The 14,742-nt window shown below is 43.4% G+C and overlaps 1 protein-coding gene across 1 annotated transcript in view; it reads left to right on the forward strand.

Moving 5' to 3' along the window:
- The window catches only part of ncanb (neurocan b), a 102,442-nt gene that overhangs the window by 43,540 nt on the left and 44,160 nt on the right, over nucleotides 1-14,742 (forward strand). Inside the window, exon 11 of the mRNA XM_041935386.1 lies at nucleotides 5,679-5,795. Within this exon, the coding sequence (XP_041791320.1) occupies nucleotides 5,679-5,795 (117 nt within the window). The remainder of the gene's footprint in view (nucleotides 1-5,678; nucleotides 5,796-14,742) is intronic.

Below are 14,742 nucleotides of genomic sequence, written 5' to 3' on the forward strand. Positions count from 1 at the left end.
CTGTCTTTTCCTTTCTGTCTTTCACACAGAAAAAGAAAGACGCACAGTTGGAATGGAGGAGGCGACCTATTTTAAGACCAGTGTGTAATTAATCATAAGCTAGCAGCGAGCATTAAGAGAGGAGGAAATGTATGATAGCTCCCTTTGTGACTTTCTGTCCCTCCCTAGCTGACGTTGTCCTCTCTCTCTCTCATTCTCAGTCCATCTCTCTCGCTCATACTTGTGCATCTCTATGCTAAATTTTAATTTGTATCCTCTCCCTCCCTCTTTCCTGTACACCAGGGCCCCTTTCTCTCTCTTCTTCCTGTTTCTCTCTCTCTCTCTCTCTCTCTCTCTCTCTCATGCTTTTTTTTAATTTGTTTTTCACTTGCATATTTAATTTCTAGTTTCACATTTGCACACACATGCACATTTCTAATTATGAAATCCGCAAAATGTCATCTGGAGAAATTAATGTTTACCCACTAAACCCGTCACGTCTCACTTTCAGTCACCTGTTACATGGCTGACTCCATGTGCGTTCGTCCGTTCATGCAGAACATTTCTGTGGACTGAGATGATGTCGTAGCCACAAGATCCCGAACTGCTGTCTCATTTCTGTGCACTGTACATGTGATGTCACCGCTAACACTGCAGGCTACTGTTTGCGGACAGATGGTGAAGAACGCGCTCTCATTTGTGTGTAATAAGTCGTTACTAATTGTCTGCAGATTGGATCAATGTCCTCTTCTGCTACAGCTCAGCTCTCAGTCTGCATTGCCACAGACAGCACAGCCACCATTTATCAGTGCTGGTAGATTTAAGCTGAGGAAAAGTCCTTTCATCTCATTATTAAGGCAATTTTGCTGGAACTGGACAAATAGTATCAATAAATTGTTTCTTTTGTGGCGTAAAATGGACCAATAGGAATGCACTGTTCAGGATTTTAAGGCATTAAACACATGCATGCCCACACACACGAATAAACAGTTGTCACACACTTGCTTTGCTCTAACTTTTTCCTATGAGTTGCTGATGCCATCCACTTAAATCCTAAGGAGCTTATGGATTTCTTTTTTAGATATGTCACTCTCATTTTGCACCATGGCAAAGAAAATCCTGTGCAGAATTAATGCAGATAGCAGGACAAGCCAGAGCCTCTGTAACGTGATTGACTGGGAGAATGGGCATGAGAAGTTCACCATTTGGCTACTAAAGTCATCCACGCTGAAGTTACTTGATGACCCGGTCCTCAGCTGTCAGTTACACTGTCTTCATCACTGCCTTTTGCAATGCAGAGCATACATGTTCACCTGGGCCGTGAGTGGCGATTCGTTTATGGGGCTGAGATATAATACATCAACAGCATGTAGAGATACTCAGATGGCAGACTTATCTTTGGCAGTACTAATGTGACTCAGGCATTTAAATGCATAGAGATGGGTTTGGAGAGCACACAGGAATGATGTGAGATGTTCTCAACTCAAATGTAAGCATTTATAAAACATATATAATGGTATTTTGAAAAAAATCAATATAATTATGTATATTTTAGTCTTATTTTCAGTGAACTCTTGCCTCAGGCAGTTTGATCTTTACCTCAGCATATCTGATTTTTGCTTTTGATGTGACCAGACTGACCTTTGGTGCTTATATTGGGGGAATTTTTTAACATCAGATCATTATTTCCGTCGGAGGGAGATTAGTACATAGTGATGAGTGCATCTTTAACTTCTGAGGATACATCATTCACTGACACCTGTAACTTTTAACACTGAGCAGTCGCATTGCAAAGGACTGGGACGTATTAGGTAGTGAGCTATTAGTGGATTAATACATCTCACATCTCATTTTTGTGTCATACACCACCAGTATGATTTTCTTATTGCCTGTCTGGCTGAGCATCATGATTAGAAGAAACAGAATCATATTGTTTTAAACCATGTAGCGTGTTGACATTCACAGCACAGACAATCATGGTCTCCCGAGGAGACGAGGTTGACACTTGTGACTGAATGTCTCAGCAACATATTTTATGGATTGCTGCGAAATCTGGTTCAGACACTCTTCCACTCAGGATGACCTGTAATATCTTTAGTGATCCTTTGACTTTTCATCTGGTGCAGTCATCAGGTAAATGTGTCCACTGCCAATGACTGAATACTAACAAATGACTGATTTCAGTCAGCCTCAGCTCTGCTTTCTGTTTAGTGCTAAATAGCAAATGTTAGCATGCCAACACACTAAACTCATTGTCATTGTGAGCATGTTAGAGTAGTAAATTAGTATTTAGCTCTAAACACCACTGTTCCTAAGTACAGCCTCACAGAGCCACACTAGCATGGCTGTAGAGGCTGTGCCATGTTTAATGATTTCTGTGTAATAGACCTTTGTAACAGACATTTTGCATGTCGGAAGGAAAGTCACATGACATCATTGCTGTAGAGGCTACATAAGACATAAAAAAATAAAACAATTGTCTGCAAACAAACTATATTCTTTCAGCTTTTATCAATTTTAACTAGTTTGTTGAAGAAAATAAACTAAATCCCCAACTATGAACTATTAATAACCAAAATTAAGTGTGTTTCTGTCACTCTTTTAATCTTGGCTAGCAACCTTTCAGCTGATTTGATTTAGTTACTGCTTTAATTTCCAGGATGATATACAGTATCTTATGATTATAATATTATATCACACACACACACACACACACACACACGCACACACTATTTCAAACTCACTAAAATGTCACCTTGATCTTTCAACAAAGACACTGAATTTCACAGTGCTTTAGACAGGCTGCAGTTCCTGTAAGCATTTTTTTATATAAAAGTGATACAAAAGCTGCATTGAAAAGCATATTCTCCAAAAACGTATCACTTTGGGTATGTCACCCACACGGAGCGTTGTCCAAATCTGTCCTAATTTTCCTGAAGCGTTGCTGTGGACAGGCGTAGTGGAAGTAGATCGAGGCTCTGGCTGATAATCTCCCAGCTCCACCTATTTCCCCTCATGAAAACACTGAAGTTACTGTGTGTGACGTGCTTTGAGCCACTCTTGCTTGATTCACTGGCACAATGGAGAACATAAACATGTCATGACAAAGTTGCAAAAGCAAACCAATCATTTGAGCAAGCTTCAACAACACGAATTAACAAGTCGCATCACATAGATAATAAACCTTGATAATCTGTTGATAGTGGAGCTACTCTTCCCTCAACGTAGTTAAGGCAAACTACACTTGCTTGAAACATGTAATAAAGCAATCTAATTAAGAAATGTGGTTTAACTTACTGCAGTACAAAGCAATTTATTCTGGTTGTCAGACTTCACACAATAACCAGCTAATGTTTCATTAATGTTAATAATATTAATTTGGTTCTGTCTGTTTTTAAGTGAATTAAATGACTGTTACAGCAAATAATTGAGGTGTGAATGTGCATGAGGAGATGTGGCTCTGTTATTTTTTTGGCTCTTGGAGTCTGACTGGTTAAGCTCAGCTGCAGTGGGAGGTCAACAGAATGGAGCAGGAAGTCAGACCGGTATAGTCGGAGTCTGCCCTCCCCCACACACACACAATCACACACACACCGTATCCAACTACCTCATGTCTCATTCACATGTAAGTAAACACCTAACACAACAGACGTAGTTGTTGTTACTCAATCGGTCATGCTACCATGTGAGTATTAAGATATTGTGGCTGTACTTTCTCTGCCGTTCTTGTGCCATTAGCTTTAGCAATATGTCTGCCTAGCCTTGTGGAAGACTCCAGTCATGCACAATGAGTGCAAAGAGTGCGCCCAGGTAGGCAGGTGCATTGTGTGTAGTCAGGCAGGTAAACCATCAAATCATTTCTTCTCGGTTGAATGCAGTCATCAGTTGGGCTTATTACAGACCTGCAACAACCACATATACCAGATTTTATCTTTTTTTAATTTGCGTTTGATTAATTGATTGCTGACTGTAGCTTTAAGTTAAGGGGAACATAAACTGATACAGATGTAGCATTTGGTCACGCTAGCCAGCCACTACGTAGTGGAAAAATTAGCTTGCTGCCAGAGATGTTACATGATTTTGGAATTATGGTAGCTACATTATCCAGATGCTATTGGCAACCGTAGCTAAAGCAGTAGCTTCATGACTTGTCGCAACACTACTTTATCTTTCAATGACTGTGAAAATACAGTTCTCATAATGTATTTCTGCTGCAGTTGATGGTTGAAGGATGACCCATGATGGATGGATGGATGGATGGATGGATGGATGGGTGGGTGGGTGGATGGATGGATGGGTGGATAATGACTCACACGGCTGCCTTCCATCACCTCTTTTCTCCATTCTCTCTCCTCCATTACCTGACATTTTTCGACCCAACCAGGCGCACACATTGACCATCCCCTGTGTTTTTTTTTTATTTTACGCATCATGCACTGCTCACCCCTTGCACATTTTACTATCTCCATCAGTACATCGTTAACCTTTAAGCAATGTATGTTTTCAAAGCACGTACAGTGTTGTTTTCCCCCTCCCCGCTGTTGATTTAAGAAATGAGTCTGTCTCTAATGGTTTTTCTTATTCAGCGAATCACTTTTATGCATTCAAAGGCAGCCTTTCCATCATCTCCTCTGCCCAGTGTGTGAACAGCAGCCCCTCTGCAGCAGTGGGAGTCTATCTCCCTGTTTCACAGGAAATTGAACACACACGTTACTGTATATATCACCGGACTGCAATGAGTCAGGGTCAGACAAACACTCAGAAATACACACACATACACATATGCATAAACACACTCACACACACAAATGACAGTATTCCCAGACTTTCGGGGGAACTGCACTCTGCGTTCTGCACAGTATCTCTCTGCTCATACATCATTAAGTGAGTCTGGATGTTATTATGGAGAAGATGCACTGCATTAGATGGCCTGACAGATTGTGTCAGGGGGCTGCAATCCTATCAGGATTGGATAATAAAAAGACAGTTAATCTAGCCAGTTCCCTATAGTCCTTTGCACACAGAATAAAAAATCCTGACGCCTGCCCTGCGCTCTTAACGTCCTTGTCAAATTTGCCTCCCCCCTCCGTCCCATCCTAAAGTATAAGAGCAATAATTACGACTTAATCTTCCTCAGTCTCCACCATTCACCCACCAAAACATTTCCCAAGAAAAGGCATGGAGTTATAGCCCGGCAACATAAAATGGGGTTTATTACCTCCGCTGCAATGCTGTAATGTGCCATAAAAATAGGTGCCCACACCGGTGTGCATGAGCGGGCGATGATCGGCTAATTTATGAGGACCTTGGCTCATCAGGAGGACCTGCGATGAGGAGGAGAGAAAACGGCAGGAGGGGGTCGACTGAGCACATTGTCCTTCACCTGGCGAGCATCAGTCATGATAAACAGGGGCAGGACAGACGCAACACCAGCCAATCCGTTACCTTGTAGAAAGTCATAGAGACAGAGATGAGTCTATGTACTGTCTGGCCATACTCTCCCTCTGTCTCTGTCAGAGAGCAGCGAGAGATTGGGCTCCGTGAGGATAATGAGGGGGGCATAATTCTGGCTCACTGCCCATCGTAGTTTGTCAACAGTCAAAGCACTTTCATAATGCTCTTTCTCTGTAAAATGAATTATAAATACACAGTTGTCAGTTAACCCCTCCTTCCATCTCCTGCTCTGTGTGTCTTTACAGTGGAGAATAACCCATGCCAGACCAACCCCTGTCTCCACGGAGGGAGCTGCCTGCAAGAGGGTGATGGCTATAGCTGCTACTGTCCTCAGGGCTTCTCTGGAGAGAGCTGCGAGATCGGTGAGTCACTGTCGGGTCAGGGCCGAGCAGGGGAGCCTCAGAGGTCAGCGACTGCAGACAGATTGCAGTGTCACCCAGGCATAAGGGAGAGAGACGCAGGCATATGTTGGGATAGCGTTTACCACACGGAATCCACTGTGCAATGAATTCGGGAGGAAAACACCAGGGAGTTTTCCCATGTGGGTTTTGTTTCCTTCTTTGTTAATCGGACTCTGGATCCAATCTCAGTGCAGTCAAAGCCAAGAGGAGCTTTCCTGCCAGCTCCACTAGCTTTAGATCAAGCTCGGCGACTGAAAGTGAACAGGGAATATCCATATGCTGCAAGTCAGCCAGTTGTGACAGAGGTTGCTGAATGTGTGCTGTACGTATGTGCTCAGCTGTTTGTGTGTGTGCGTGTGTGTGTGTGTGCTTTCACCTTCTGCCCCAGGAATGGAATGCAGCTCATCGTTCCACTCAGCTGTCTGATGGGAGAATGTGGCTGTCAGAAAATGCAGTGTTTTTGGTGTGTGTGTGCTTGTGTGTGTGTGTGAGAGAGAGAGAGAGACATGCAAGGACACACGGGCCACAAAGGAGCCATGAGCTCAGTGAAGGGTGGAGCAGCTGATTTAAGTGCCGGAGTAGCGGCACATGCTACTGCAGATGAGGGATGACAGAAAAATAAAGAAAAGAAGAAGAAGAAGAAGCAGATATTGCATTTGGCAGAAAATATCAAAGAGACTTGAAGAAATTCAGCAACATGAACCCCACGGGGTTCGATTGAGCTTTAACACATTACAGTTGGTCTGAAGTTGTTGTTGACGGCGTTCAGCGTGGCACATTGATCCTGGGTCCTGGCCAAAGAGCCGTAGGTTAAACCACACTAAATATTTGATTATGTACAGAAGCTGCACTGTTGTTTATTCGAGTGGAACACTTTAAGAATCATGTAAACGGTTATTAGACAGACGAGCAGAATTCCTTTTCCTGAACCTCCTGAATTAAAAAAGACCACAGAGCATGCTGTATCTTGCCTTAGTCTGACTTCTCGAGATCAGTGTGTTCCAGATTCATGCATACAGAGACAACAGTCTGAGCTGAGGTTTTAAGGGTCATTACTCATGGAAAGAGGTCATAGATCAGGGGTCAGGGGTCATGAGAGGCGTATTGTCCTGGGTAACTGATTCTCAATTACCTTCAGGCTTAAACCCAAAAGTACATATTATGCAGCATTTAGGTGTGCCTCTGCATTTACACCATCGGAGATCAATCAACAATCTGGTGTTGGATCAATAATCTGTGACAAATGCATGTTAACAGCATGAATTCCACACATTGTATAGTTCGCAGTGATTTGCTGTTTGCAGTCGATTTGGTTTGGGTTTGTTATAGAATGACACCAAAGTCAATGTTTTTTTTTAGAAGCAATTGAATTAAATGATGACATCCAGCACATTCATAAAATATTTGTTATTTACAGATTCCTTCTGCACCTCTATGTTTATCCTTCGGCTTTTTCTCAGGAGTGTTTAACTGCTTTTCCCAGTGTTACTGAAGTGTTGTGATGTTGATCATGTTGCTGAACAGCTACATATCTGATGTTTTTGATATTAATTATGGGCAAAGGCAAAAAGGTTAATTGCCTGTAACAGCAAATGCTTGACCACAATTATTCCAAGTTGACACAGTGCTGCTTTAGAGGAGGAGGCCATCAGAAAAGTGTGCCTTAAAGCTGCAGTGGGCAACAACTGAACGTACACAACGCCCAAAAACCGTCTGCCTCTCTCTCTGCTGCCCCCCATCACTCCGCGAAGTCCCTTCACCAAACCAGCAAGTTCAAACGGCAACAGAAGGAGTCGACTGCCCTGCGAAACATCATGTCCGTAGGGCCGCTCTCCACGCCATGAGCCCCGCAAACGCCAAGGTCCCTCTCACCGCAACGCGCTCCAGTACTTCGTGGCCCCGGGACAGAGCGCCGCAGGCTTCAGAGGCAGCTGCGATGCCATCTAACAGCGGGATGAGAGTACTAGCTCACACACAATACACAAACACACCACTGTCCACCCTCAAAAGTTATTCCCCACTGTTCATCATCACGCCTCTTTTCCACTTGTCAATACAAGCGCCACAGCATCGAATATAATGAGCTCCAAGCTGCGTGTGGAGCCGGGATGTGTTCACACTCTGTAGGCGAAGGAGGATTTTTCCGCCATTGAATCATCAGGCTTTCACCCTCACTGTCTCCAGAAACAATTGCGGAGATCTGGCTCTGCAAGACTAGGCTTTCACCATCTGAAGGGATGTGCACACACATCTGCATTTGTCGGACAGCCAATAGGACGGCCATCTCTCTAGCCTGTGATTGGCCAAAGTTCTCCATCACAGGCTACATTTTCAAAAGCCTGAAAACAGAGCCAAGAGGAGGTGCAGAAATCTAGTTTCCTCTCAGACCATTTAACACTATATTGAAAGGTTATTATGAAATTTTTTTTAGCCCAATGATGCTTTAATTTCTGTGATGTATTTCACACATTTCAGCAGGAGAGGCATATAAACCACTATCCCCTGCACTGCCTCTGCCCTCCATGTGAAAGGATTATTTAGGCAAAATGAGGCAGTAGCACCACAGCTACAAGAGGATGTCTCCAGGACTTGGCTTGTAGCTGCAATTATTTGGGAAGAAGCATTTTGGGGAGCTGCATTATTGATGGCTTGCGTTTCTACTGTGGGTCCGTAGTTAATATTTATGAGTTTGGGGGAGAGAGAGAAGTAGAAGCTGTGGCCATTTCAGTGTTAGCATTGAAGATCTTCATCTTCAGAAAGTCCTTCTCTTCATCTGTATTCCTGACTTAATCTTAATTGATTCAGGGCCGTCAGTTGAGACACACGGACAATAATGTGTAACACCCCTGTTAAAAATCGAAGCCATGAGTTGTAGTATTCCATTGACCATCAGGACTGGTTCAGCCTGGGTCCTGCAGCAGAAGAAGTGATTAATGTGGCACAACACAGCCTGTCAGTCTGATGGACATGTGTTGACACAATAATGATTTAGATTTTCCTTCCCCACAGCTATACAGATATATAGATAAAGATAACAAATCCTCTGATTCTGATTATGTCCAGATGAAATAGGAAAAATAATTCAGTCTCTAATCCTTCTTGTGTTTACACTAAAAGGCAGGTTAGCAGAGATAAGCTCTTCAGCAGTGACAGCTGAGAAATCAACTTTGCCTGGTTATACCTTTACTCACGACTGTGCGGCAAATCACAGACTGTGCTTGACTGACATCTGTTTCACTGTTCTGTTTACTGTTTTATTGAAGCTGTTATGATAGGACAACTTACAACTCCACCATTACTAGTAGTAGTAGTAGTAGTAGTAGTAATTCCCAGCATGGTTCCACCCAACCTCAACCTGAGCAGAAGTCTAATCAGTCAGACTAATTGAAATCACCGCTGTGGGTGTGCAGAGCCTGTAAGTGGACTGAAGATCAGTCAAGCTGCGCAGCACAGCCAAAGTATTGCTCAAAACGTGTGATGCATCTTCCAAAATATTCTGCAGATCTTGTGCATTCAACAAAATAACTCAGATCAAACAGGCAGTTCAGTATGCAAGAGCACATAGCATGTAAACATTAGGAAATAGCACTGACTGTGTGTAATCAAAACAAATTATGGATTTCTCTCCTGTTTCCACAGTTTCCACACTCGAAACTTTGCTTGCTGAAACTACGCATGTATCGCAGCAGCCTAAAAAACAGTGTTGTGCTGTGAAATAACTTAACTTGAAAATATAACCCTCTCTCACAATAAAATTAACGTTGGCTGAATTCCATTTAGCTGCGAATTCAGTTTGACTTTGACATGTCAATTTAGCTAATAAGGAGCTTTTCTTGAATGGGGCTTTCTTTATACCCACACATTTCCTTTTATTACCTTACAACAGGTATAAAATGGGATTGTAAGTACAGTTTTTAGTTTATTGAGATTCAAGAACCCACAAATAGGGTGATGAGGTCGCCACTACTGAGTGATTTGTATTAAGGTTAAGATACATCCTTGTTTTACATTTATATTGTGTCAGACTTTTTTTCCCCTTAGTGCGTCTTGAAAATAAAATCTCATTCTCTTTGACAGCAGCAGCTATTTCTGTTTAGCTCAGATGTGGTTTGTTGTGAAGGAAACGCATTAACCTGTCGCAGTCTATCGCTGAACGCAGGTCAACAAATCACTGTGATTCTAACCGGAGCGGGAGTTAGGGAAATTATTTCTGGTCGACTGCTGTTTGCTCTTCAGAAAGACCTCAATCAGCCCATCAGGCAGTCTGTCAGTCAGGAGAGAGAACGAGAGCAGGCGGATAAATGATTTTCAAGCTGCAAGACAGTCGTGTGCATCTGGATTAACCAGAGACGGACTCATAAGTGCAGTGTTTTCCTCATGGCTTCTCGTGGCAGAATGTAAACTAATAGATGATAGACGTGCTTTCTGGGATTTAAATGCAGAATGTGTTGTGAGGTCAAGACGGAAAATTATCCTCTTAAAAGGAGGAAATTGCTCTGATTACACACGATTCCGACGACCCGCGTCCCTCCTCCATCGTTTGAATGCAGAATTAGAGGAGGCGGCAGTTGCAGCTGCAGCTTCAGCAGAGTCTCAACAATATGGCCAAGAGGTTGCCTCGCTTCTCCCTCCCGTATCAGCGTTTTAATTTCTCCAACAGCCAGAGTGCAGGTGGCCATACAGTAACACACTACCTGTGAAAAAGGCACACACACGCCTACGTCTTCCTGTCGCCATCCGACAAACTACAGTAACATTCGGTCAGACTCACAGGTGGTTTGAAGAACTCCCAGGTCAATTTCAGCAAAATAAATTGAATAGCAACATCCTCTATCTGTGCACACAGCAATGTCCTCGAGTTGGTTTTCTGCTCGACAGGAAGCGCACCTGATGCTCTTCTTTTTTTTTTTTTTTCAAATTATTTCGCACTTCCCCACACACTCTGGCCTCATTTCCAATCATGGTGATTAGATCTGAGTTTTTGCTCCCACTTCCTTCCTCTCTCTCCTCCATCGCTGCACTGCACTTTTTTTTTTTATCAAATGTGACTTTTCCTTTCGTAACATTTATTCCTGTGACCACATCTTCATATCCTCACCCCTGTTTGCCACTCTTTCGCACCCCCATCTTCTCACTCTCCTCTTTTATTAATCTTTCGCTAATAATTTCCCATGTCCCCTTCTATCACTCTTCATTTTTCTTCCTCTCTCCTGTTCAGTCTATCTCCCTGCCTCCCCTCTCCCTCCAGCATGTTGCTCTTTGCCAAGACCCACAGTATATCGCTGTATTGAAATTGCTCTGCAGTGCAGAGATTTGGGGTGAAAACAAGACTGTAACCCAGCATTTCTCCCAAATAACACATTTCATTTCCTGCCATACTTCCTCACTCCCCCGCAACCCCTAACCCCCCCCCCCTTCCTTTCTCTGGCTCCATGCTTCCATCTCTTTCTCTTGCTCTGTATTTCCCTGTCAAAGGCCAATGCAATTATTCATACAGAAATGTCTCTGTACTCATGCATAAAATGAAACTTATTCAAGCTCACACGCTCACTCACCTGCATACTCGAATTGCCAAATACGCTCACAGGGGTGTGCACAAAATACATTCTCCTTTTTTTTTTTTTTTAATATGACTCTCTTCTTCTCACACAGTTCTGGCCTCCCACACACACACTCCCACACACCTGTTTGGGCCAGTCTTAGCCAATATGTGCTCAAGACTATATGAAGAGCTAATGCATAACTCATGTTTAAAGAGGCCAAGAGAAACACCCCCTCTGGGCTTCTGTATTAACTAATTCATCCTCTGAGACCCACTCCTTTCACATGAGCTCTTATGATTGAGCTTGAAAGATTCATGAGGTTGAGGCTATTAATATCACCGGCCTCTAACCCACCTTATCGGTGTGTCCACAGATCTGAGCGATGAGGTCAAAGAGGATGGCGGAGGGGGACAGGCTGTGGCTACGGATAATGGGTGTTTTATTGTAGATACACACGGGCAGCTGAGATATTTGTCAGGAGATGAGAAAATCTGGTGATTTGAGGAGAACTGAGGCAGAAAGTGCAATTGGCATGCTTAAAGCTGTAGGTATTGTGTGCGTAAAGCTGAGTTATAACCAGGAGGAAGAAGGAAAGGAAGAACGCTGCAGATAGATAGATTCTGAGTGAGTTGTAAGGGTATGTAGGAGAAGACAGATGGAAAGGGCCGGTGCTGCCATGCCGCTCCCCTCAGGACATCCCATTCACTCATTCATTAATGATGGAATGGATTTATGTGTTTGGCTCCAAATCCTCCAAAGTTGTAGTGGTTGGGTCAATAAGTTGTGAAGTTTTACTACTATTTCTTGGCTTCTGCTTTTCCTGCGATGTAACATCCAGTGCTGGCCGAGGGGTGAAAGGGTGCACCGTTAGAGAAAGGATGATTCATGTAATGATGAGCAATTTGATTGCTCACATAAGGTACAGCACAGACCAACATACAAGGGTCGAATCCTGGAAAATGGAGATTCTGGTGTTAACTCCCAGCAAAATATGTCCAGGAAACTGGCATTTTCACCACTGTTGTATAAGCGTGAGTGTGCTCCTTTGTGTTTGTGTACTGAAGACTGCACTGAAACAAAGATGCCTCCTTTATAACTCAATAACACCATCATGAAACCATCACAAAAATATTTTTTTAGTATTATAATTGGATCAGTTTCATCTATAGTAGTTAATTCCAATTACTCACTGCTGTGACAGCTGTGTGTCCAAAACACTTTTTAGAATATGTGCAGATAAAGCAAAGTGCAAATTCTGTAGAAAAAAAACTGAAAACGTATTTCAACAGGTGGCTTAAAGGAATAGTTTTGGGAAATATGCTTGTTTGCGTTCTTGACTACAGATAAACGACATGGTCGATACCACTCTCATGGCTGTACGGTAAATACCGTATAAAGCTACTGTCAGCTGCCACTTAGCTTAGCATTAACACCGGAAACGAGGGAAACAACCAGTTTTGCTCCGTCCAAAGGAAACAAAATCTGCCTCTCAGCACCTCTAAAGATCACTACTTGTGCATGTTTTATCTCATTTATTTTAATCCAGACAAAAAAGAAAGTATAAAAATGCCAACCTGTAGTTTTGTACGGGACTATTTCTTGGCTAGGTGCTAAGCTCTTCTGGATTCTCCTCTTAAGCAGTGACTCCCATGAAGTAGCCAAGAAATAGCACATTGCCAGTCTTTATGCTAAGATGAGCTCATCGGCTGCTATACAGACATGAACGATATTGATCTTCTCATCTGACTCTTGGGAGGAAAGCAAACAAGCATGTTTCCCAAACTACTGAATTATTCCTGTACATGCAGCCCATCGCACCCAAAGTCAGAGTGCAAAATGCCATTCAACAGGTGGAGCACTGAAAGCACAAGATATCCTTAATGTTACAAATAAGCATCCAATGACAGAGCTCCCATGCTTCAAATCATGATGCAACATGCCAAAAAGGATGCATGTGACAGATTTTCTTCCCATCTGCAGCCAGTAATAACCTCCGGTCAGCGCTACAAAAACGCTCATATGCTCCATGTAACCACTCAGAAGTAATAAAAGAGATAAAAGTATGTGCTGAAAAATGTTTTTCCAAACAACTAAAGCAGCCTGACAGTCATATAACAACGTACAATTCAGCACAATGTCTGGGATGAACCTTGCATGAGGCTGGATGCGACAGCGCGTACGTGTCTTTTGTGTGATTGATGACCAGCAGTTTGTCACAGTTTGCTGGCAGCTGAGGAGCTCTTAAAGGGCTATGATTGGCTGGCTCAGCCTGTATCGACATGCCTCATTAATTCATCCACGCCACTGGATTCCTCAATCAGCATCACGATTGGCTGTTCCCTCCCCCACCACCGCCACCACCCGAACTCTTGCCCGAGTCATGCCAACACCACCAGGAGCGCCTGATTGGAGCTGCTCAGCCTGCCGCTGACTCAGGCAGCGATACAGAGACACCGGCGCACACAAAAGCAGTCGTGCACATAACGAGACACACACACACACACACACACACACACACACACACACAAAACTGGTCAAAACACATGAATGCAGTCACTATCTGACACAAATATTCAGCAACAAACACAGACGCACGAAGCACACAGATACAACCACACACAAATACAACCTCAAGCACCTGCAGGTGTGTACCAGTTTGCTGTTAAACTCTATTCATTCTAAAATAGCATAATTTTCCCGTTTTCAATCAGCGTGGACACTCCTCCCTCTCCAAACTCCTCAGGACAATGAGAAACAAAGGACGTACTGGCTGCACAGTTGAATGACAATGAGCTGCAGGGCTCTTTGTGTGTGTGCGTGTGTGTATGTGCATGTGCATGTGTGTGTTTGTGTGTGTGTGTGCGCTTTATGTGCGCTGCATGTGTATCTCTTTGGTATAAACACACCTGCAGATTAATGAGCTGCTGGCCAAGTTGCCAGGACTCACTTCTCTCTTTATCTCCTTGTCACTCTCCCTCTCTCCAGCACTCACACACATGCACAGGCGCGCGCACGCACACACACACACACACACACACATTTCCACTCTCCCATGTACACACATTGACACATTTGCCATCTTGAGTTGCCTCATCTTTACTGCTCTTCTTTGTAATTTACTTGTCAATTGAAGTGTTGGGCGCAGTGAATGAATATGCATGCCTGTGCCTGATATGTATTGGGTTTATCTCAGCGTGTGTGTGTGTGTGTGTGTGTTTGAATGTGTGTTGTGCTGGGTGGATGGAGGCAATGACTCTATATAGTCTGGGTGACAGCTGTAGGAGGAAGCGAAGCATGTAAAGGTTGGCGACGTGGAACGTGGGACAAATTGATTTCTCATGAAGACGGGGAAGTCGGTTTTACAT

The sequence above is a fragment of the Chelmon rostratus genome, chromosome 4, assembly GCF_017976325.1.
Source record: "Chelmon rostratus isolate fCheRos1 chromosome 4, fCheRos1.pri, whole genome shotgun sequence".
NCBI lineage: Eukaryota > Metazoa > Chordata > Actinopteri > Chaetodontiformes > Chaetodontidae > Chelmon > Chelmon rostratus.